At 33.3% G+C, this 24,550-nt stretch overlaps 2 protein-coding genes across 13 annotated transcripts in view; both read left to right on the top strand.

Annotated features, from left to right (window-relative positions):
- Nucleotides 9,702-16,242, top strand: LOC105162828. Of its 12 annotated transcripts, XM_020694054.1 has the most exons (10): nucleotides 9,702-9,989; nucleotides 10,153-10,205; nucleotides 10,664-10,780; nucleotides 11,003-11,259; nucleotides 11,814-11,903; nucleotides 12,008-12,622; nucleotides 13,639-13,691; nucleotides 13,759-13,907; nucleotides 14,175-14,431; nucleotides 14,827-16,242. In XM_020694054.1, exons 4-10 carry the CDS (start codon nucleotides 11,074-11,076, stop codon nucleotides 15,985-15,987), a joined length of 2,511 nt encoding a protein of 836 aa, XP_020549713.1. In that variant the 5' UTR covers nucleotides 9,702-9,989; nucleotides 10,153-10,205; nucleotides 10,664-10,780; nucleotides 11,003-11,073; the 3' UTR covers nucleotides 15,988-16,242. The 12 variants fall into 12 exon arrangements, with proteins under 12 accessions (XP_020549713.1, XP_020549714.1, XP_011079265.1 ...); XM_020694055.1 differs by lacking the exon at nucleotides 10,664-10,780; XM_011080963.2 differs by having other exon boundaries at nucleotides 9,702-10,158.
- LOC105162827 overlaps nucleotides 18,129-24,550 on the top strand; it is a 7,082-nt gene continuing 660 nt past the window's right edge. The window contains exons 1-9 of the mRNA XM_011080960.2: nucleotides 18,129-18,299; nucleotides 19,137-19,353; nucleotides 19,451-19,608; nucleotides 19,764-19,909; nucleotides 21,271-21,333; nucleotides 21,452-21,544; nucleotides 22,256-22,417; nucleotides 22,939-23,030; nucleotides 23,345-23,511. Of these exons, the coding sequence (XP_011079262.1) occupies nucleotides 18,200-18,299; nucleotides 19,137-19,353; nucleotides 19,451-19,608; nucleotides 19,764-19,909; nucleotides 21,271-21,333; nucleotides 21,452-21,544; nucleotides 22,256-22,417; nucleotides 22,939-23,030; nucleotides 23,345-23,511 (1,198 nt within the window). The 5' untranslated portion in view covers nucleotides 18,129-18,199. The remainder of the gene's footprint in view (nucleotides 18,300-19,136; nucleotides 19,354-19,450; nucleotides 19,609-19,763; nucleotides 19,910-21,270; nucleotides 21,334-21,451; nucleotides 21,545-22,255; nucleotides 22,418-22,938; nucleotides 23,031-23,344; nucleotides 23,512-24,550) is intronic.

Here is a 24,550-nt window from a genome sequence, read left to right as displayed (position 1 = left end):
GCCAATCTAATTGGCTTTTTGGTCACCTTTTTCCAACACTGTGGAAAAAGTTGGAGACACGTTTTGAAAAAAGTAATAGGCCAATGATATATCAAATACAAAGAGAAATAACTTCTGTCTCATAGAAAAATCTGTCAATCTTTGCATACTATGCAACGCTCAATGTGAATGTGGGGCATCTAGATCATAGCCGATATAAATCTTTCCAATCAACTCATACAATTTTTTATTGGTTTACATGATAGCTGTGATCATGTAAGGAATCAAATCCTACTGATGGAACCTCTATCAATTGTAAACAAAGCTTATTCTAATGTTTTGAGGGTGGAAAAACAAAGGGAAGTAAATTCTGGCATTTCAAACTCTATATAGAATATAGCAATGCAGGCCAGAGACAATAGAAGAAACACTTGCTTTGCCCCAAAAATCGCACAAAGAAAGAAAATACAGGCACAAAAATAGAATATGGTTTGTGAGGAATGTGGAAAGACTAAATATTTGAAGAGCGCATGTTTTGAAATCTACGGTTACCCTGATTGGTATAAAACTCTCGTTGAAAGGAAAAGATGACAAACCAGCACCAGTCAAGCCCTTAACACAACAGAAATAGAAGACCATGTCGCAAGCACAATAGAGGATCCAGTGGATCAAAGAGTGATCTCAAACTTAATCAGGTCTGAGATTCGTAGATTGATGATGGGAACAGATCACACAGAACCAAACTTTCAGGATGAGTTTGATGACTTTTTAGGTAAATCAATGATAAATAAATCTTGCAATGAATTAAACATAAATTCTTGGATTATTGATAGTGAAGCATCAACACACATGTGTAGTAATGAGGTCTTTTTGAATCCTTTGATTGTACCATAACTAAGTCTTGAATACATCTACCAGATGGTTCAAAGCAACCAGTTCAAAAGCTAGGAAATGTCCTATTGCCAAATAATATTAAACTCACACATGTATTACATGTACCTAAGCTGAAATTGAACTTATGTCAATCAATAGACTATTTGATTTCTCATCAATAATCTTTAAGTTTTCTGATTCTAATTGTGTATTGCAGGACCACAAGACTAAAAAATTGTGACTGTAGGAAAAGTGATATGAAGGCTTTATATACTGGATGAGGAATCTTTCAAGATGGAAACCATTAAACAATATAGTAATTCATTTGATGAACATTTGATGAATATTGCAGTATCTGACTTAGATGTGTGGCATAGGAGACTAGGTCACACATCCTCCAATCTACTTAATCACATCCCCATGTTAAAGGGAACTCAGAATAAAATCCATAGTTGTGATATTTTCCATTGGCTAAACAACCCTTTTGCATTGAGTGAATCTGTATCAGAAGCTCCATTTGATCTTCTACATATTGCCATTTGGGGCCCTTATAACCAACATTTCTTATCATGCTGCAGTTAAATGATGACTACAACACGTGCACACGGACCTTTTTAATGCAACAGAAAGCAGATCTAATACCTCTATTAATAGTATTTCATAAGATGATAAATACATAGTTCAATAAACGGATTAAAGTCGTAAGAATTGATAATGGAACTGAATTTCTAAGCAATCAATGCCAAACTTTTTTAAGAAATGAAGACATTTTACACCAAAAACCTTATATATACACACCCCAATAAAATGGGGTGGTTGAAAGAAAACATAAACATCTTTTGCAAGTTGTAAGAGCACTTATGTTTCATCATCCTTACCTAAGATGTTTTTAATTGAAGCTTTTCTCCCAGCTACTTATATTATAAACAAATTACCAACTCAAATTCTTAACTGGAGTATTCTTTATAAAAAATTGTACAATAAACCCGTGAATTATAACCAGATGAAAGTGTTTGGTTGCCTTTGTTTTGCTATAAAAACTTTACCTTTAAAGTCTAAATTTGACGCAAGAGCATCCAAATGTGTCTTTCTTAGATATATGCATGGCCAAAAAGGGTATAAATTGTTTGGTCTTGAGAAAAAGACAACACTAGTAAGCAGAGATGTTGTCTTTCACTAGTTACCAGAGATGTTGTCTTTCATGAGGATACTTTTCCTTATGAGGGACAACAGACAGATCCTATCACATGTTCACTTCCGTTACCTCTTCATGATTCCAGTGTTTCCCCTATGAATGTTTTAGACTCTTTTGCACCTATTATTGTGGTAGAAAATCCAAAGAAACACCCTATAGACACAACTATTGTACCTACTGAACCTATGAGATCCACTAGAATCATTAATAGACCGCCTTGGATGGATGATTTTGTCTACTATTATATTTCAGCTCACTCTCTTCCTGTTGTTTCCGTTGTCACCCCTACATATGCAGGTTTTGTTGCTTCTATTTCCAGCTTGCAAGAACCAAGGTAGTATACTCAAGCAACAAAATATCTAGCGTGGATTAGTGATATGAAGGCAAAAATACAAGCTCTGGAAGAAAATAAAACATAGGACATAACACCTTTCTCTGAAGATAAGAAAGCTGTAGGGTCTAGATAGGATACAAGCTTAAACTTACACCAAATGACACAGTTGATAGATACAAAGCAAGATTGATTGCTAAGGGTTACAACCAAATCGAAGGGGTGGACTTTTTTTTAGAGTTTTAACTAGTGGCTAAAGTTGTTATAGTTATGTCCTTGCTTGCAGTTTGTAACTTCTGCGGGATGGCATATTCATCAATTAGATGTCAACAATGCATTCTTACATGGCTATTTAGACGAGGAAGTCTACATGGAATGACCAAAAGGTTATCCACTGCCTCATGGACATGTTTGCAAGCTCAAAAGGTCTCTTTATAGTCTCAAACAAGCATCATGAATATGGAACCATGAATTCACTACCAAGATCTTTTGGGTTTAAACAGTTAAGAAACGATTATTGTTTGTTTACAAAGCTAACTTCTACAGGTTTTATTGCTTGGCTTGTTTACGTGGATGACATTTTAGTTGCAGGACCTTCGGAATCTCAAATTGCAGAGGTCAGAGTTACTTAGATGATCTTTTTACAATTAAAGATTTAGACAAAACCAAATATTTCTTGGGCTTGGAAATAGCTACAGCTCCAGAAAGATTAGCTCTTACAAAATGCAAATACATCAAAGATATATTGACAGACATGGGATTACAAGATGCAAAACCAACCACTACACCCCTTCCAGCAGAAATTAAATTTTCAACTCAAGCAAATAATATACTTCCTCAACCAGCAGTGTGCAAAAGGTTGGTGGAAAGGTTGCTCTATCTTAGCAAGTAATTATATGTATTATTATAAATAATTAAATTATATATATAAGTATTAATATATTATGTATATATATTTTATAAAAATAATTTTATTCTTAAAAATCATTGCGCTGTGTTACTTATACTCCTTAGTTAGGAGGGATTTCTATTTTATTTTTAAAAACACGTGAAGATAAATTATTATTTTTTTATAGAGAAATTTTTGCATTTTCAATATTACATAGGGTTAAATGCAAAATTTTCAAATTCAAATTCTGCGGATGGTTATTTTTATTTTATTGATTCTTCTGTACATAATAAAACAAAACATTGAAACCATCCAAATAAGTGCAACTTGCACTTAATTGGATGGTATTTTTGTATAATATTTTGTCACATAAGAGATCATTTTTTTTTTGTCTTTTTAAATTTAAGTTTAGAGAGACTTGTTGTTGTTTTATCCTTATCCATAAAATTCAATATACTTTATATATATATATATATATCACTACAAGAAAATAATTCAATAATTATTAAAAAATTTGATGCTAAAATTAGTATGGAGCTAATTAACAAGTAAAATTTTCTCGTTGTTCTCATTATAATCTATATTATTTAATATATATATATATTATTAAGTAAATTTGTTGCTAAATTCATTAGCAAGTAATTTTTCATTACTATTTTTTTTTAATTTGTCATTAAATATATTAGCAAGTAAATTTTTTATATTAAATAATATAATTTAGCAACAAAAATTTTATTTACTAATTATTAGCTCCACGTTGATTTTTTTTATTGCTATTAAGCTATATTCTTGTGGGGTATAGATTACCTTTCATTTCATTTAATTTAGATAAGCGTATTCATTCTCATCCAAAAAAATTATTATTTTTTAAACAAATAAGTTAGTACCAAACTTTAATTTATTGAGTCTATCTGCATCTACTCTGACAATTTTAAAAATTGACTGTGAAATATGTTTGATTTAATTTTTGAAATATTTAATGTCATCTTACCTTTTTTATGTTATTATTATATAAATATAGTAATCAAAATATATATTTTTAATTGACGATTTAAATACAGAGAAAAAAAAATTATATAATATTTAAAATATTATTCGGAGTTTTTTTGTATGTTTTTTAGAATTTTCTGGATATATATAGATAGCAAAATACTTTTTAACTTTACATAGGTCAATTAATTTTAGATGTTAATATATTCATCGTTCAATGTTGAGATGTGATCGAGATCGAGAAAGAATATGATAAAAATAATAATAATAAATATTATTTATGAGTATTCTTTATAGAATCATAACTCTTTATGTATTTTATTTTATTTTTAATTAAAAATCTATGTTTCGTATTAGATTTGAACTATTTTGATTGTAAACTTATAAATATGTGTTAAATTTATTATTCAATATTTTTTTATGAATGCATAAATATTTTTTTCTAATTAAATTTTATGAATTTTGTACGCAATTTTATAAAAAAATTTATGAATTAGAATTTTGTACGCAATTTTCCGACGATATTTTGAAAACTAATCGAAAATTGCCCACGTGGCAGGAAATTTGAATTTCTGACAACTTATACACGTGTAATGACATGTGACCATGGATAGTGACTCATTATTTAAATATCAGAATTCTAAAAAAATATATAAATTTTTTTAAATTTAAAGTTTATAATTTCAATTGAAAAATTTAAATTACAGTACAAGAGTTATATAGTAAATTCATTTTTTCAAAGTTAAATATGTGCTTGACTAAGTATTAATTAATTATAGAAATTATATTTTATTAATTTTTATTTTTTAAATAATAATTTTACTTTTTATAAATTATAACATAATTCAGAATATGTCCAACATATCTTCCACCCCATTTTAATTGTCATATAAGCTTAAAAATCCATAAAAAAAAATATCCAACTGACCTGCCACGTGATATTTTCATGTAAGAAAGAAAAAATCATCAATCGAAAGGCTATTTTTAATCAATTTTCTAAATTATTGAACTTAAAAAAAAATGGGCATAATTATCATACTAAAACTAATATTAAACATACTTAACGGATTAAATTTTGTTTAATTGTTATCATTTATGTTATTTTGGGTGCACCCATATTGCCAAAAGGCAAATATTGGTTTTTGTACCATGATTGACATTCTGTTAACTTGACAGGTAAATTTCAAGTTGGGGTACTGAACATAATTTTTCAAACACTGAGAATCTGTATATAATTATATCAAATTTCAGGGGTTAGGAGTGTAATTATCCCTATATAATAATGCATATAATTTCCCTCTAAAAATGAGTAAAAAAACATATATCATAATTCTTGGGTCAAAATGTGATTCCACTAATTAAATAAACCTATATTTCAATGCTCTACTTATATTTTAATTTCAAGTGTTTTTTTGAATTCTTATTGTATAGGAGGAATAAATGCACATGAAAATAAAAATTGCACAAAATCTCATGACAATGAAAGAGCCCTTATGTTGCATAATGAATAATTATTGGAGTTGTTAGGTAATAAATGCTAAAATAAATTATTGAGTATAAAATAATTTAATTATAATACAAGTTTTTTTGTGAGAACGAAATGGTAGAGACTTTTACCATATAACTATTATTTAAATAAAAAAATCACTAATGTTTGTTTAAGCTAAGAAGAAATAATGATATGCGGAAATAATGGGACAAGATCCGTGTGTTTTGCCCATGTTAGATACGGTTTGACTTACCCACTAACTCGAAATAGTAGCTGTTGATGCCTCTTTTATCTAAGAATTACAGAGCCGGCATGTAACTTCGGTACCGTACAATTGCCTCCTATATACCAGAGTTGTCCCAGTTCGTAAAGTACACACTAAGTAATTTGAGTTCTAACACTGTTGCGATCCCGATCATCTCATTACTCACATCCGACTCAAATTTCAGAAGATTTTAACTAGGGCCCACCCGTCGAGACTTTCTTTGTTGCAGACCGACCTAATTGCTTATCCAATTCAAGGCGTGCGCAGAGGGCCAAGTCATCAAATGGATAACAAATTATATAGTTTTTGGCTAAATATTTATGCACTTCTTCACGTTAAGTTCTTTGGATAATAATTAAAGTCGAGATTTTTATGAGTACAAGTCTGATCAGATGTATATATATATCTTATTTTATATAAATTTATTATTTTATTTTCTCTTTATAATTTCATAATAATTTTGAACTGTCTATTAAACAATTAATTGATAGTTTAATTTAATAATACAATTATATATGTATATATTTTTTAAAAAATAATTTATATGTATCTACAAAGAAGCTTGAAAGTCAGGGGCCAGGCCCAATCCAATTCATTACTATCGATTAGTGGATGGAAATGATTATGGGCCTATAATTGGGCCTTTTCCCTCAACGAGCTTACTCTTCTTTTTACTTTGGCAAAATTTCACTTTTGGTCCCACTAAATAGGGCCATTCTCACTTTTGGTCCCGCGCTTTAGGTGCTCATAGTCCCAAAACCCTAATTTTTGAACACTTTTAGTCCCACACCGTTAAAAACTGACGGAAACGGCACGTGACACGCACGTGCCGTTAGTCAGCTGGTATGGTCCATGTTGGTCAACGGCAAAATATCATTTTTGGTCCCACTAGATAGCGTTATTCTCACTTTTGGTCCCACGCTTTACGTGTTCAACACTTGTAGTCCCAAAATCCTAGGGCCCGTTTGGTTGTGTTTTCATTTTCATTTTCAATTTCCAACATTTGGAAATAGGTATAAATGCTTTATTGGTTTTTGTGCGAAAACTGATAATATATTTGGATTAGTTGTTTCCAAATATAGGTATATAGGTGTGAGAATGTTGAATATATGTATATGTATTTTTGATGTGACAGAAATTGGTTATAAGGGTTGACCAAATTGATTGAACATTTGTGTCTTTTTCTATTCATATTTATGTATAGATATATACATGTATATTGTGAATGCCAAATAAAAATGTGAAGAATATACTTTATTCAATACTTTATTTAAATAAGTTAGGTCTAAATTAAATAAATAATTTAATATGACCAAGACATCAACAATATAATTCTGTTTATATTTTCAATTTCAATTAAAATATTTTTTTTGATTTTATATATATCAATAAAATAGTCTTTTATTTATATATTTAATCTTTATACAAAAATAAATCTAATCAACAACTTAGCAAATTATAATATTTTTTATAATTAAAATTATTATTTAATATGATATATAGAACTTTATGTTATATTTTAATATATATTTGTATTACGTTAATATTTTTTAAATTGACAAGTAATTCACTTATGATTCTTTATTATTTATAAATTTATGTCAAAATTTAGTAATTCTTATGAATTAATCTAAAAATAATAATAATAATAATAATAATAATAATAATAATAATAATAATAATAATAATAATAATAATAATAATAATAATAATAATAATAATAATAATAATAATAATAATAATAATAATAATAATAATAATAATAATAATAATAATAATAATAATAATAACAAAAATAATAATAATGATGATGATAATGGTTGAACAATTCTAATTATTATTTTTATTAGATATATAATGAGATTAAAAAGTTTAATCAATAATTAAGATATCTTAAAATTTGGGCACCTGATTCATATGAAATTTAAATATATACAAGATTGTGTCTATTAGATCATATCAGACGGTATGATTTAAAATCACATGGCCTGATTCAATGATACACCGTCTTGAATGATTACTCTTATATTTCGATATCAGATGGTTTGGGTGTTTTTTAGCATCTTGTTTAATTTTTTTTCTTGGATTTGAGTGTGTTTTCAGGGGACAATGATTTGTTTATTTCTTGTTCTTGTTGTTTGGTTTTATAAAATAGTTGTAATGTTGTATGGAAGACCATTATCGATTAGCAAAATTTCTGAAAAATTTTGTATGTAATGTTGTAAAATTCCTCTCCTTCCCACCTCTATTCTTCTGCAATTTCTGGAACAAAATCGAGCTCGAGAAAGCGAGCTCGAGTTCGAGCTCGAAAATAATGTATCGAGCTCGAGCTTGAGCTCAACCTCGGTGAGCTCGTCGAGCTCGAACTCAAACAAAGAACCCTCTCACACTCAGTTTCTTTTTCCTTCCCAACCTCATTCATGGCGGCTCTTAGGCCTCTCTGTCTCTCTGCATTTTACCATACCAGTGATATTTAACTGAGAAGTTGCAGGATTTGGTCTAGAGGATGACTAAATGAACACAGCTCAAACAAAGAACCCTCTCACACTCAGTTTCTTTTTCCTTCCCAGCCTTATTCATGGCGGCTCTTAAGCCTCTTTGTCTCTCTGCATTTGCATTCTTCTCACTCTCACTCACTCTGCTTCAGATATTGAGTTGCTTTTGATGAAGATTAAGCTTTCACTGCAAGGAACCGCCGAGAACTTGCCGTTGTTGTGCTGGAATGTCTCAGTCCCACTCTCCATTAGGGTTTTGGGACTACAAGTGTTGAAAACGTAAAGCGTGGGACCAAAAGTGAGAATGACCCTATCTAGTGGGACCAAAAGTGATATTTTGCCGTTGACCAACATGTACCATACTAGTTGACTAACGGCACGTGACAAGTCACGTGCTGTTTCCGTCAGTTTTTAACGGCGCGGGACTAAAAGTGTTAAAAAATTAGGGTTTTGGGACTACAAGTGTTGAGCACCTAAAGCGCGGGACCAAAAGTGAGAATGACCCTATTTAGTGGGACCAAAAGTGAAATTTTGCCTTTTACTTTTTTCTCCAATGCAAAATGAATTAAGTCGAATTGAATAATATGTTTTTATAATATTATTTTATTTTATTAGGAGATAAATCACAATAAGGTTTTTTAAATTTCGACATAATTATAAATATTTTTTATTATTTAAAAAATTAAAAATACCCTTTGATTTTCTATAAAAATAGGTATTCATATGATAAAGATATTGAATTATCAACTTTGCCTTTATTGTATTTTTTTTTTTAATTTTAAAATTTTAGGATGAGAGGGCTGAAAAATTTTAAAAAATTATACAAAAATTATCTACTCAGTCATATAAATTTTAAAACATAAGTAGAATTAGAATATTGATAAGGGCATTTTAGTCGGTTTAAAAAAATTGAAGAAAATTTAACGAAAATTAACAGATTGGGCCATTGTTTAGATGAATCGTTAAAATCAGGGAGATATTGATAATTTTTCAAATAATGATGGGGTATTTGTAATTATGTCAAACTTAAGAAAAGTTTATTATAATTTTTCATATTTTTTTTACTTAGTTATATTAATAATTAATTTTGTATTCATAAATTATTTTATTCAGTATAATTGATTAATTATTAATAATATATACACATATATATATATATAGAGAGAGAGAGGGAGAGAGAGAGAGCATAGTTGATGATTCATCCGTGGCGGGAGAAGAATTGAAGTGAAGAAGAAGGAGCAGCCTAATAATACCAAATAAGGTGAGGAAGAATAGAAAAGAAGAGACTTTTGTTGCAGAAGAGGACAGTAAGTATTTACAGCATACATAGTTTCTGGTGAACATCACATGCCCACTCCAAACGTACGAAAATCGAGGAAACAAAGAACGAAAACATAGCAAAAGCGAAAAGGAAAAGCAACAACAATGGCAGTGGGCCCCCACCAAACCTGTTCTGGATTGCGGGGACGGGGAGAGAGGGGCAGTAAGTAGATATACACACACTAATACGCACAAAAAGACATCTTTCCTTCCCTCCATCCTCATCACTAGTCAAGTCCAACTCTCTCTCTCTTCTTACAATATTTAATGCATTATTTAATTCTCTCTTTTGCTTTTCTTGTTCTGTCTGCTCTCTTCGAAACAAGCAACCGGTGAGGTGAACACTTTCCTTCCAAGCTTTCTTTTCTCGTCGTTTCTGGTAATGTTCTTCTGCCTTTGCTGAATTTAGGCTCTGTTATAAGCTGCTGTTCGTCTGGGCATGTGGTTGTGTGTGTGTGTGTGTGTGTGTGTGAGTGTGAGTTTGTATGGTTTTTGTCATGGTTGGAGCTCTTTTGGATGTGGGTTTAGCTCTTTTTTTGGTTTTTTGGAATGTTGTTGTGAAATGGGTTTGTGGGTGGTGATAAAGTTTGTTGCTTTTCACAGTTATGTGCATTGTTTGCTCTGGAGTGAATGCTGTGTTATGGTTCTGAGTTTATATCAGTTGTGGGTTTTTTAGTTTGTTCAGGAAATAAGGGTTTCTGGGCTTCAGAATTCAAGTAGAAGTTTGTAAAAGTGTAGGGGAAATAGTTTCATGATCAAATGATTGTTTAAATGCTTAAATTTGTTCTAGAGTAATTCAGTACTTTAACTTTCCTTATGACCTCTTTTTTCATTCAGGAAAATGAAAATGTATCAACTTCCGAGTTGCTGCTTCTTTTTTATGCAAACTGTAAGAGGCATTCTTATGACGGTCCTCGAATCTTCCCATTTCTGTCTTCCCCCCAGCTTGTAAAGGTTGGGAATTATGTTTTGGATAGATTACTTTGAATTTTCGATGCGCATGTGAAACAGAAATGCTGAACACCATGTACCAATCCACCTTAGCATTGTGATTACAAGAATGACTGCATGTTTGAATTAGCTTCCTAAAGCCAGGTTTCGCTATATAGTATTTTCCTTTATGTAGTTGGGTTTTCACTAATAACAATTTTTGTGATTTCTTATCTGTACTTGCAGTTGTAAATGCAGCACCAATTCAAGAGATTGTTCTGAGGTTTTTTGATGTTGTACCACTCTGAGCATAAATAATGGGCAGTAAAGTATTCGTGACATACAAGAGGAAGAGGCTATTCTCAAGAAGTGATCATCCCCATATACATTTGCTTTCTGATACGCCTTTGGATATTAAAGAGTCCAAAATCTCAGCTAATTTTGACAAGCATGATGAGTCAATTGCTGAATGTATATTGCAGAAAAAGGACGGAGACTTTGGGGTGAGATGCCATATGAAATTCATTTTCATATTTCAGAAGTATCAGTGGAAGAAATTTCGCAGATACTCTTCCGTGTTTCCATTTATAAATTGTTTACATGGATTATTTTATATTGAAACGATAATTTCATACTGTAGAACACTTTGCATTGTGGTATCATCCCGTCTCTTGATGCTTTATAGTCTCTAGATCCCTGAAACTTGGAAATCATTGTCATTCCAACTTGTTGCACCTGTCTACCGATATTCCTGCACTGGATTCTTAATGAAATACAGACTAAGAATTCATATATATTTCTGTTCTGTTCCCCAGTAGAATTTATTGTGGTTTCATTACCTCCTCAATAGCTTCATTCAATATCCACATAACTTAGGATGCAAACTTGAGCCTCAACAACGTAAGGGATGCGACGAGTGTCATAATGGTTCTCTCAGATTTACTTTCCCCACCATTTGAAATCTCTTGCAAATAACCATGTGGATCTAATTAATGTTGTTTGCTTTTAATGTTAAGCAATAATTTTCCTTCGTAACTCATACCATTCTTATTTACAGATATGTCATGAATATACCGAAGAAAACATTGGAGAAAATGTGTTGCAACGTGACAATTGTGATTCCGAATTTCGTGATCAATATAATAAGGTTTGCACTCTTACTTTACTTTGTAGCAGAATTAGATGTTTTGAAAATTTTAGATTGTTGATGAGCAGTGATTGCACTATCTTATGTACCTCAACTTTGCATAGGAGCATGCCAAACAGCAAGATTCCTCAATTTCGGGTGAGACTCAAAATTTAAGTAAATTGGACCAAGGGAGATGTTCCCCAAAATCTGATGTGAAACAAGTAACATCTAATCCAAATGTACTTTTGGAGGGAAGTCCCGGTGAAAGTTGTCAAATTGACTCTGCTGGTCAATCCAAATTGTTATCTGTGAAGTCCAGCTCAGAATATGAAGACAAGTGCAAGGACACATTTTCAACTTCACCTCCTCCTGATGCATTTTCTGTTGTAGAACCAAAGCCGGCATGCCTAGAAAATTGTGATGGAAAAAATTGCAGCCCTCAAATGGAGGGCACAGCCATCTCAGGAGCATTTAATTTGGAGGAAACTAACAAAATTAATAAAGAGCAGCCTAGCAGCTTATGCAATGATTTAGTTACAAAGCGCAAGTTGGACTCGACATTGATTACATTCTGTCGAAGATCCAAGCGGAACAGAGATATTGCTACACCACATATTGCCTCTGAATATGCTGATACAACACGTGCATCTGAAACACCTCTCGCTGCCAGTTGTCCAGTGGATCTCAGGAACGAGAAGGTTAAATCCACAAATTCCCTTATTGATAATGAAGACAAAGTATGTTCTTTTCTTAACTTGCATTTTTTATTATTTTCTGACATTTGATAATATTTGTGTAACGTAAGGAAAATAGTATCAGCTTGGGATGAAGAGAATATTGAACGCTCATTTTGTTAGGTGCAGTAATCTTATTTGTCATCGACCTTTTGGGGAGTATTGCATTTGTTGTATAGATCTTCGTTAAGGTGAAAAATAGAGTTGTGTTTTGGAATATGTTCATCTTTGATAGCCTGTTTGGAATGTTCTTCCACTGTGAGAGAAACTTTCCAGTGGTACAAGATATACACTTGAGTTTAATACTCAAAAACGAAAAGAAAAGCCTTTTCTACAATTGTCAAAAGTATTGAAGTCTCTTCAACCCGTCCATATTAGCCAGGAGAATAATCACACAAGTTGTTGCGACATGGTTCTCGCAATTTGTGTTTCACAAATCTCTATGGTGATCACTTGTTTTGTCTCTTCTCATACTTATATGTGTTACGTCCGTCTTTTTTCCTCTATATGTCTCCTCAATTTATGAAGGACCTGGGGTGATTCAACGGAATCAGCTTGAAGTGTCCTCTGCATTTTCAGACGACGTATGACTTCTAATTTCAGTTAGACACCAATTAACTTAATAATGTAAACGGCTACATATTCTTATTAATCAACAGAAGGAATGCCATTTACTCTAGCCTAAAAGGAATTAGCACCTACTATTTCTGTCTGAAACTTAAGCATTATCTGAATGATAGACAAGAAGGCATTCTCATGTGAAGTGTCTACCTTTATCTGGCATGTTTCATGACACATTTGGTTACTGGATAATGTGATAATTATCCTAAATCAAACAGAAAAAAAGCAAAATAAATACAAGAAGCGTCACTGACATTTTGTGGACGTTCATTCACTAAAATGCATCTTTGGATATTTGTTATAACTAATTTTGCTCAAGTAAGTGAATTGTGAATGTAGTTTTTTAAACTTGAAGCAACACTTTTTTTGTGATTCTTGTGAAGTTGCTGTTGTGACAGGAACCGGCAAATAATTCGTCTTCATTTTCTACCCCAGCTTCGTCATCTGCAATGTACGCTTGTCAGCATCTTCTGTAATTACATTTACTTTGTGAGATATGATAATTGATGCGAAATCAGTTCTTGCAGGGCCATGCATATGGATAATCCATTCCATTTTCCACATGGAACAGCTGAAAAAAGCGCCCCATTTGCTGTTGCACAGACTTTTCAGGATTCTCGTGAGGAGATGTCTTCACTACAAGGAAAAGTTTGCATGGATGACAAAGGTAATTCCCACATAAATGTGATATCTCAAAGCTTGTCGAATGAAGATAACAGCAGAAGAATGTCCAGTGATGTTTCACGGGATAGTGATTCCCCATCATCGCTTGACTTATCCGTAATCTCCGCATGGCATGAATTCTACATTAAGGCACTGGCAACCATAAAAAGGATTCATCCACATTTCCAGCATGCGTTTGGATCATTTCAATTTTCTGCTCATTCATTTCTTCTTATCTTTTTGCTGGATATCTTCATCTAATGTGGTTCAGATGCTACAGCTGCTCGTGATATCGACTGCAATGTACCACTTCACTGTGACTCTGATGAAAATCATCCACCTGGGCCTTCAGAAGTTCGTCATGATTCTCCAGGCTTAACCTGTAAGAACAAGGAGAATATGCCAAGTCTGCAAGTGCAGTGCACGGATAATGGTTCTGCAGTAAGGTCCATGTCTGATAAGGGAAAGTTTATTGTAGATTCTCCACCAGTTTTGGCGGGCACCTCATCAAAAAATAATTATCTTCAGGTAAACTGCCGGATAACATACTTGTTGAGCGATTAACTAATATCTAATGTTTATTTTTATAGTGATGATAGTTCATTTCTAGCTGAGATTAAAAATTGTAATTCATCTCAAGTGTTAATTACAAAGTTACTGTAGTTGCTAACTATTCATTCCTCTCTTGAAATTACAAACACGTGCCCTAAGTTTCTGTGTTAAGGAAGAGATTGCAGTTACCTCGCTTCTCCATTCTGAGATTGGATACAGAACAGTTTTTCGTAGTTTCATTTGGGTTGGTTAGTAATTATACTTACTCTGATAGAAGTGATTGTAACTAATTCTCATCTCAAATGATTTTTTGGTGGCTGTAGAAAACTCTTGCACATTTGGCTATTAACTGCATGTGGTATAATTTTCAGTTATTCCCGGAAAATAGAAGCAATGACACACCCCAGTTAGCTAAAGACCAGGAAAAGGTGAGCCAGCTCCAGCCGTCAAGCTTACAGCCTTCACGTTTCCATGGCTTATCGCTGATATCAGAACAGATGGTTAACAGTTATGCTTGTTGTTCATCCTTTAATGAGTGGCCCAACGTTCAACTACAACCCAGAGAAGCTTTTCAGGATTTTCTACAGTCCACGTCAGGTCGAGCACAATCATTTTTGAGACACAAGATGATGCTCGACAACATTTTAATTAGAACAAGAGCTGTGAGGGGAAGCAGAAGCAGCTTCTTGGACAAGTTTGAGTATCCAATCACTTGGTCGGAAGAGGAGTTGGATTGTCTTTGGATTGGTGTGAGGAGACACGGACGAGATAATTGGGATGCCATATTAAGGGACCGCAGGCTACACTTCTTGCCATGGAAAACACCTCGGGACTTGGCCGACAGGTGGCAGGAAGAACAATCCCAACTTTTCCGCACCATGCCCATTTCTCAAGTAAAGTATGCAAGCCCTTCAGATTGTTTGACTGACCGTGTGAACAGTTTGCTCCATTCGTGGCCAAAAGGTCCCGTAGATGAAGTTCAACACTCCCTCGGGGATGCACGTCCACTGTATGAAAATGGTGTCTATAAACGACCCTCAGCCCATTTTATGAATATTCCACAATACGGGCATCTCCAGAAACCAGGTACAAATTCTGGGACGTTATCTTCCCGCAGGTATTTGGGGAAATGCAGCTGGGGTCTATTCAACCCATCTGAAGGTAACCCCGTCCCCCGGGATGGTGCTGGACCTATGAATGGAAGTTTGCCTCACTGGCTAAGAGAAGCAGTTGAAATCCCTCCAAGGCCATCTGACCCAACCCATGTTGCTGTTTCATCAGTCAGCCATTGCGGCACACAGTGGCTTAACAGTCCCAATTTTGAGTGCACCGGGACTTCTCAGCAACCGTGGTTGAGCAACAGATACGCCTCTGTTCTCAACAACCATTGCGCCAATCAGCCGTTGATCATACGACATGGAAAAACGGAACCACATGAGCGTGAGGTTAATAAGCAGGATAACCTGATTGTCATCCCCAGCGATGCTTCTTCTGAAGAGACTATTTCCGATGACCATAGCATTAGGCCTTAGCTACTAATCGACTCGACTCTGTAGTGATCTTTAAGTGAGTTTCTTGACTTTCAGCAGGGAGGTTGTATTTAGACTGTATAGTTATACTCTTACAACTGTCGACAACATTGCGAAATCTGGCTCGGTTGCATTTCTAAGTTAAAATGGGCCTCTGATTGATTAAAAGCTTTTGAGAAAAGAGGCATTTTTGCAGGGAATTCAGAACTTTGCATATGTGATGAGCTTTTGTACATGTTCCAAACTGGTTTGAGTAAATTAGTTCTCTTTTTCAAAGAGAGATGCTGGCCAGGTTTGTTCGAACAGAACTAATCCTTATACTTTTTTTATGTCACTGGTGATTTTTTCTTGAGCCGTATACTATTTATGTGACAAGTGTAATGGTTTTAGTCTCTCGGATCGAGTTCGAGTCAGAATTTTCCGTTAACCGGTAATGTTCTTTTGTCAATTCTCTTAAGGACGCTGATGTAAGTAAGGGTTCAATTTATACGACGAATATTTGTGTAATATCTTATAAAATATTTATTTAAAATATCTTATAAAATATTTGTGTAAAGTTATGTACGATGTGTTTTGAATTATAAAATGTTATATCTTATACTAAAAATAAGTTATCGGTATTTGGATAAAATACGATTATACAAAGCTTATGAGATATCAGTGATGATAATTTTGTATTTACTATGCTCGAAATGCAAGAAATTTGTTATGATTTCAGAAATAACTTAAAAAATTTTTACTTTTTTTTTTCAAATAAAAATTATAAGTTCATAATATTTTTATTTTTGAATCTTATAAAATATTTGAAAAAGTTTATAAAATCATCCCAACACCCTTTTAGATATAGATGGAGATTATATGTTTTGATGCAAACCTACGAAAATATACTAAAATAAAGCCCACATAATATAAAATTTTATTATGTTTATTTAATTAAATGAAAACAAGCAATACAAAATTAATAATTGATAGAAATTGATAAAATAAAATAATTTTAAATGTATATGAAAAAAAAGTATCAATAGAGTTAAATTAACAAAATAATTGTAAAAGTGTGCTCTCTAAAAATGAAAAATTAGGTAATAAAGAGTGGATAAAGAAAAGGGAAAAGATATGAAAGAAAAAAACAGAGTAAATTATTACCAGCTTTCTTGAAGTTTGGTATAATTTAAAGGGTAAATTATATTTTGTCATTTAAACTATATCTGTTTTTACACTTTGATATTTAATTTTTTTTTTGTGTATCAATTTGTCATTTCAACTATACGAAATTTTCACTTTGTCATATAAAAGGGTTTTTTTTATTGATTTTTTTTGTTTGGGAAAACATCACATTCTGTGCATATATGACAAATATCATATAAACAACCCTTAAATATCACACATGTACTGCATGTGATTTTTTTGATAAAAAAATTGGTTGAGAAAAAGTTTTAAATGTAAAGTGGAAAATTTTGTAAAGTTGAGATGGCAAGTTGACACAAAATAAAATTTAGATATTAAAGTATAAAAACGGTTATAATTCAGATGACAAAATATAATTAACTCTAGTTAAAATACCCCATTGTTGTTTAAAAGATTATCAATATCTTTTGATTTTATCAGCCATTTAACAATTAGCCCAATTCATTAAAAATTGTTAAGTTGTAGATTAATTTTTTTTTGTAAATTGATAAAATATCTTTGTAAATTATGAATTATAATTTTACTTATTTTTAGAAAGTATCTGATCTTTTTTATGAATTAAGTGGATATTCTTTTAATATTTTTAAAATTTTCATCCATCTTGTTGGATTTATGTTATAATTTTTGTTTGTCATAAAGGAAAAAATATGACAAGTGGAAAGTTGCAATTATAAATCTCTAACAAGAATTACATAATATTAATAAATATTACAGAGTATTTATAATTTTTCAAATAATAAAATAATATTTATGATTATATCAAATTTTATAAAAGTTCGTTGTAATTTAAAAAAAAAAAAAAAAGACTAGACCGGCGGTTCGGACCCAAATTTTAAGCCGGACCCACAGCGACATTGACAAACCGTCTTTGTGGCCCCAAAAAAGGTCCTCCTGTTTATTCTTAAGCCCATAAAAAATCCGGAAATTGCAAAATCACCCCAAAACCACTGAGTCGAACAATAAATACTCCCAAGATTTGGGCGCGCTTTTCCTAGAGTTTCCTCCTTGGCTTCGCCTCGAAGGAACAGCTATGGCGTTCTCCGCATCTGCCACTGCTGCTGCTGTTGTGTTCTACTTTGTGCTTTTGATCGCCGTGTCTTCTCGCTCGGGGCACGTGGCAGCACTCGCTGGTAAGTGGTTCTCGCGAGCACGGGGTTTTAATGGGGTTATTCTTCGCGATTACTTTAACCTAATGTTTGTAATTTGTTTTTGAGATGAATATTGCTAGACTAGGTTTTGTTTGCAGCATTCTGTATACTGATGATGGGTTTTTGAATTGTGTAATTCTCGTATTTAGTAGTGCGTGCAAAGTAAGCTAGGAATGTAATTGTAGGTATCAAGCGTATAAAAGAAGCTGTCCCAGTATGTTAAGTTTCTTTGCATTGTCTTGCAGTTTGGGAATTTTTCTGTTTTTGTTTTCTGGGTTGGGTTGGGGGCAGGTGTTGTTCGTTTCGACATTTTGATGTATACTTGTTTGTTTGTATTTTTTTTCCGGACGAAGAAAAAAAATTCTGGTAAATGATTGCGGGTTTAAGATTAGATAACTTCTATATTCTTCCCTAGAATTCGTACTTGGCCCTAGCTGCACATTTTTGGTGGGTGCAGAACATGAGTGAACATTTCATGCTTTATTCTTATTTGGTGTTTCAAGTCTTTTTGGTAGGAATATATGCGGGGTTTGGGCTACTTTTACATGGTTCTTAGTTAATGGCCATGGTATTATGTTAACCGCTGGAAGCTTAGAAGAATCGCTGGGTTTTGATATTCATATTTTTAACCTTCTGAAAGGGCGGTTGCATCTGATATTTGATGTATTTTAATGGAAAGACAGCTATTGGTTTGAGGAAAAGCTAGGTTTGAAAACGTAAACCTCTTGATTGCATAACTGATTAGATGAGAATAATATGCTCAATTGTTCTTGTTTCATGTCCATGAATAGTTACTGATGCATTGTTTTAAACTTTCAGGTAGTGATGTGGAGCATCGTGAAGTAGTTATTGCCACTCCGGCTGTGTTTGTGGGATCTGTTCCACCGGGAGATGTTGTGCGGTGTGCACGTGTCCCTGTCTCTGGTTTATCAAGACTAAAGCTAGGGAGTTATTCAAGTGCCCACAGGATTACTTTGGTCCCATCAGATGAAATTCAGGAGAAATTGTACAAGAAAATTCAGATTTGTTTACACAAGTAAAAGAAGAGATTGATTCTGTCTCATTTTAGCATTTTCTGTGCTAAGATTTTTTATTATGGACACTTTTAACCCCATAAAAAATTTCTTTTGCAGCAATTCTTCACTTGGCTTGTGTCAATGTGAGAGTGATAACTGGGAAAGTATCCAGAGTGGAGCATGGAGCTCTATTGTTTCCCCTTATGTAGACAGATACATTGATGTGAAGTTTGTCAATAACTTGTCGGGTTCTGTGACCGTCACCGTTGGATTAGGTAATTTTCTGTGTGCTTGAGTTTCTTATTCTGACATGATGCTCTTGTAATCTAGTTGAGTCTCATACATAATTATCTTCTTCTTCTCTCTTTCTTTGTGTTCCATCACATGCAATCGCACTCACATCCTCGCCATGTCTTGGTTTTTATTGCAGAGTTTCACAGATGGCGTTTGATCTGTCTGGCTATTGGTTTTGTTTTATTGCTGCTGGCACCAATTGTTAGCAGCTGGGTTCCTTTTTACTATAGCAGCTCGATGGCAATTGGGATTTGTCTTGTCGTGATAATTCTTCTCTTCCAGGTACCTTCATATATTTAATATAAATGCTGATATAATTTCCAGTTCCATAACCTTATCTTTTTCTTTTTCTCCTTGTTAGTTCCTTTGCTTTCACTCGTTAGATCCGTTTTGTGAAACTTATCAGCAGATACTGCTAGCTAATATTAAAAACCTATTTTAGTTGCAGATGTGAGGCAGTATGAGGTTTCTGTATTACGCCTGGCTATTAATTTAGCAGTTTTTTTCTGTAATAATGAAGGAACCTTGTGGTTGCTGATGGGAAATTTGGAAGTGCCAAATTGAAAATCGTTGCTAAATGCTAGAGAAGTTGCCTATCATGGGACAAGTCATAGGATATGTGATGCTTTGTTTGTTGATTTAAAAAGACGATGGTTGAAGGCAAATCTGAATATTTGAACCCAGTTAACTAGTGGCTGACTTTTTGTTTGGAAAATATTTTGGCAAAAGAAAGTAAGTTAATTGCAAAAGGAATCTGCTGTTATCTGCAGAACTAAATTAAGTTCAAAGGACACATACTGTGTGGCTTCTCTTTTTGCCTTGTCCTGATCTCTTTCATCTTCTTCCTTTCCTGGGATATGTCAGCAAAGGTTCAACCAGGAACAGTATGATTTGGATATCCTTATGATACTTGGAGACCATCTCTGGTTTCCAGAGAATAATAAGTGTGCATATTACATTGAGTAAAGTAGAATCTAACGATTTGAGGAAAGACACAGGAAATAGACTTGAAGTGACTCTAGCTTCTTCTGGCAAGATCTAGTGCCATTACTCAATTTTCCCCTTCTTTGTTTGTCTTATTGTTCTTGTGGTCGGTTTGAATGTTGAGTCATGAGTAGGATCCCTTTACTTATCCAGCATACATGACGGAAAAAACTTAAAACAACTGAATGTTTTTTCTGATACTGAGTTGCACAAAATGGACATATATAATACAAGCAAACAGTTTTATTACTTTTGAGAGTTCGAGGACTTTTAGCACACATTGGTACCTCTCTCTCTCTCTCTCACACACACACATACACATACACACACACAATATGTACATGCTAGTTTTCTTTTGAGTTCCTTCTAGAGGGTTTTCTTGTTGGCAGGTTGATTCTTGAACAATCTTTCTCAGAAAATTGGTCTGCATTCTATATGGACATTGTTCTATATGATATTTGGTTTGTTTACTTGTTTACCTGTAAGGTTGAATAGTTTCACTTAATGGACTACATGGGATCCCATGTTAGGTAATTTTCTTTGAATTGCATTTGGTGCCTCTCTGTATTATCCCGGTTGCATTTCTTTCACTACAGTGAAGTTTCAAGTCTGAGATTTGTTTTTGTGGTCCATTACATTTTTTTTGCATTGTCTTTCAGGGAATGAAACTGTTGCCAACTGGCAGGAAAAATGCTCTATATAGCACAATATGTGGCTTGGCGGTAAGCGTTCATGATATTATGTCATCTCTGTGGTCGGAGAGACCAATGCTTTCTCTTCCTTCCCCCTGTTTTTAATATAGATGTTTATTTATATTTGGTCTGCTGTGTTATATTTCAGCTTGGCGCTGGCACTTTTTTACTGAATCGACTCTCAACGTTTGTCAACTCAATTCTTGTCAATTTTGGGATCAGTGAAGAGATGCACAACCCTGTAAGTACTTGTAGTTATTCTTTGATGCAAGAACTGGAAGAATATATATCTATATATCTATATGTGCGTGTATATATAAATACCATTGTTATCTCTATCACCTTCATGAATGGGATGAACTTCAGAATTATTTATCTATTATTCTGCCATTGAAAAACGTCAATATGTTTTAGATACCTCCTGCTGTACACGAGACTCTCCTTGGGTAATGGAAAATTAGTAAAGTATTTTGTATTGAAGCTTGCCTACCCTCTTCTGGATCTATTTGATTGAGTTGGCCACAGACCTTGGAGTTATCAAACAACTGTTATGCAGATTACAGCTGAGAAAGAGTTCCGTGTAGAGTTAATACTCGTAGCTGTATTAACTGTAGTTAATACCGGAAGTATATGTACAATAAGCTAACATGCAAAAGCAACATGCTTCTCTTTTAGAGATTTTGCGAGCTTAAAGTTGTGTCGCAGGTTATAGATTAATCTTATTTGTTCTGTAAATGTTTGTATAATACTGTGCCCTTTTGCACTGGTAAGCTGCTCACTTATTAACACTATTCTTTTTGGACTCTCTATTCTTTCTCAGTTAAATACCTGTGTAGTTGTGCATAACTAGAATTCTCATTCGCATGATACATCCCCATGGCCAGTTATAATCACAAATTTTCCTTGTTTCTCCATTGCAGTATTGTCATTTTTTACCTTTTTTTGTCTATAGGTGCTTGTATTCTTGCTAGTTGGAATCGTACTTGCTGGAGCTGCTTTTGGATATTGGCTTGTGCGGAAATTTGTTGTTGCTGAAGATGGAAGTGTGGATGTCGGCATAGCCCAATTTGTGAAATGGGCTTTACGTGTAATTGCTGTTACTTTTATCTTCCAGGTTGTATTATTTTCTATAATTTCGTTAATGCATATTGAATGATAGATTCTTACAATTTACAATCTTCTACAGCATCAAATGGTTGGGTAAATAAGTCATAAATGTCATGCAAAGTGCAGTGTTACTAGTTTAATCACGGGCCTCGTACATCATGCTTTTATTCTTGTAATTGTAGATCATCTTTGTTGCATGTGTTGCTAAAATGAACCTGCTAGCAGTAAAACATACTGTCTTATCTATAATATTCTGTTTCTCTGGGTTAGCGTTGCCAGGTTACTGTTGTCCAATCAACTTTTCCTGTATGTTTATGTGATATTTATATTATCTCACAAAATGCATGATTCCATTTAGTTTTTGACTTTTTCAATGACCGTTTAGTATTGCTAGTGTGTTAGTGTTGTCTTTAAAAAAAATTATTTTTTATTTGCTTTCTAGAATTTAGATTTATGCCTATAAATCTTTCCTTCTGCTTTATAAATAAATTATTTCAGCATTTGACTTTTACTTGTTTTCAATGTCAGAGTACATTGGATACTCCTTTGGCAATGGCACTGCTTGTATCTCTACTGGGGATTTACTTTTCCCTGACTTCTTTGAAGTGGGGTGGCCTCGGGTAACCGCTATATGTTTTCCACTATTGCTTTTATTATGCTTCTTACTGCCATTAATTACGAATCAGTACACCTTGTAGATTACCATGGTCAACAAATATATGCTGTGTTTTTTAATGTTAAACTGTGGTTTTATTAGTCATTAAGATTGGCGAATCAGTTCTTGCTTGATCTCTTGCCATGAGTTTTAAGAATCTATTTTGTCTTTTGAGGTATAATGGTTATGTGTTAATCACGAAATACAAACACATAATGGGCATGGTACTTGCTGAACATGAGTTTTCCTTTACAAAGTACTTTAATTGTACACATGCAGGGTATCAACATATTCTGTTGATAGGAGTCCTCTCAGGCAGAGCGGCATAAGATTAAACAAGAATAAGCGTGCTGAATTCTTGAGTAGGTCTGCAACAGTGACTCCTCGGGGAAGTTTATGGAAAAGCAACAAGAGTTCACCTGCATGGTCAAACTCCCCTGTGAAAGGTACCCACTGATAAAGCTTACTTTTTCTCCTCCATCTTTTTCTTTATTTCTTTTGCAAATACTTTCCTAGGAATTTGCATATTCATAATGCTAGACATTGCATGCATATAAGTATGGATGGATTTCAATGGACACAATTGCACTTTTGAAAATGGGTGTAGTAGTGGTAAATAATGGTGGGTCATGGTAAAAAGCTTTCTGGAAGGAAAGGAAAATTACGTGTCTAAGTTCCAGATCTTGTCAGGTCTGGGAGTGCTGGAGAAGAGTTTCATCTTAGTAAATGTTGAATATTTTTTTTAGGTTAGAAAGTTCACAGTTGGCTTTGTGTGTCTGTAGGGTAAAGCATGTGGCTTTGGATCCAGTTGATATGAATTTGAGTATTAGAAACTCATTTGAGCTCCATATGTTAGATATACCAGTACAAGCTTTTAAAAGTTCTTTTTGGTTCGTTAATATTTGAAATCTTCTCGGTTGACTAGATAAGCTAAAATGATCACTTTACACTCAAGCTTGGCATATGTTAAACATATTGGTGTTAGGTTAGATAATTAATCTAAACTTTAAACATTTACATAGTGTTTGGATTCATTTTCTGTATTTTGTTTTGTTTTGTGGAGATAGAGAGAGATAAATAAGTATGTGTTGGAGATAGTGTTTTGGCTCATCTCGGGGATCCCCAAAATGAAACCAAACAAAGTTTTAAGTTTTCATAGTGGTGCTGTTGGGTTTGGGACTCAGATCTGAACTGCTGACACCTCAAAAACTGCTTCAGATGTAACAATGAAAGGTTTTATTCTCCAAATGAGCACAAGAACTGACGTTGGGCAAAGATTTTCCTTGTCCATGGAAAATAAGAAAATTTGGACAATGGTATTCAACTTATTAGTCTTCATCTAGTTTGCTAGTAAAATTAACGCATTAATTCAAGATAAGTTCCTGCAGTCTCCCTTCTGTGATATTTATCTTAACATTTTGTATATACAACAATGTTAAGAGTCTGATATATAATGCTTTACAAGCCTTTTACTCTGTCACCATT

This window comes from Sesamum indicum, linkage group LG5, assembly GCF_000512975.1.
Source record: "Sesamum indicum cultivar Zhongzhi No. 13 linkage group LG5, S_indicum_v1.0, whole genome shotgun sequence".
Lineage (NCBI taxonomy): Eukaryota > Viridiplantae > Streptophyta > Magnoliopsida > Lamiales > Pedaliaceae > Sesamum > Sesamum indicum.
The sequence above is the reverse complement of the archived record's forward strand: the minus strand, read 5'-3'. Positions and strand labels throughout refer to the sequence as shown.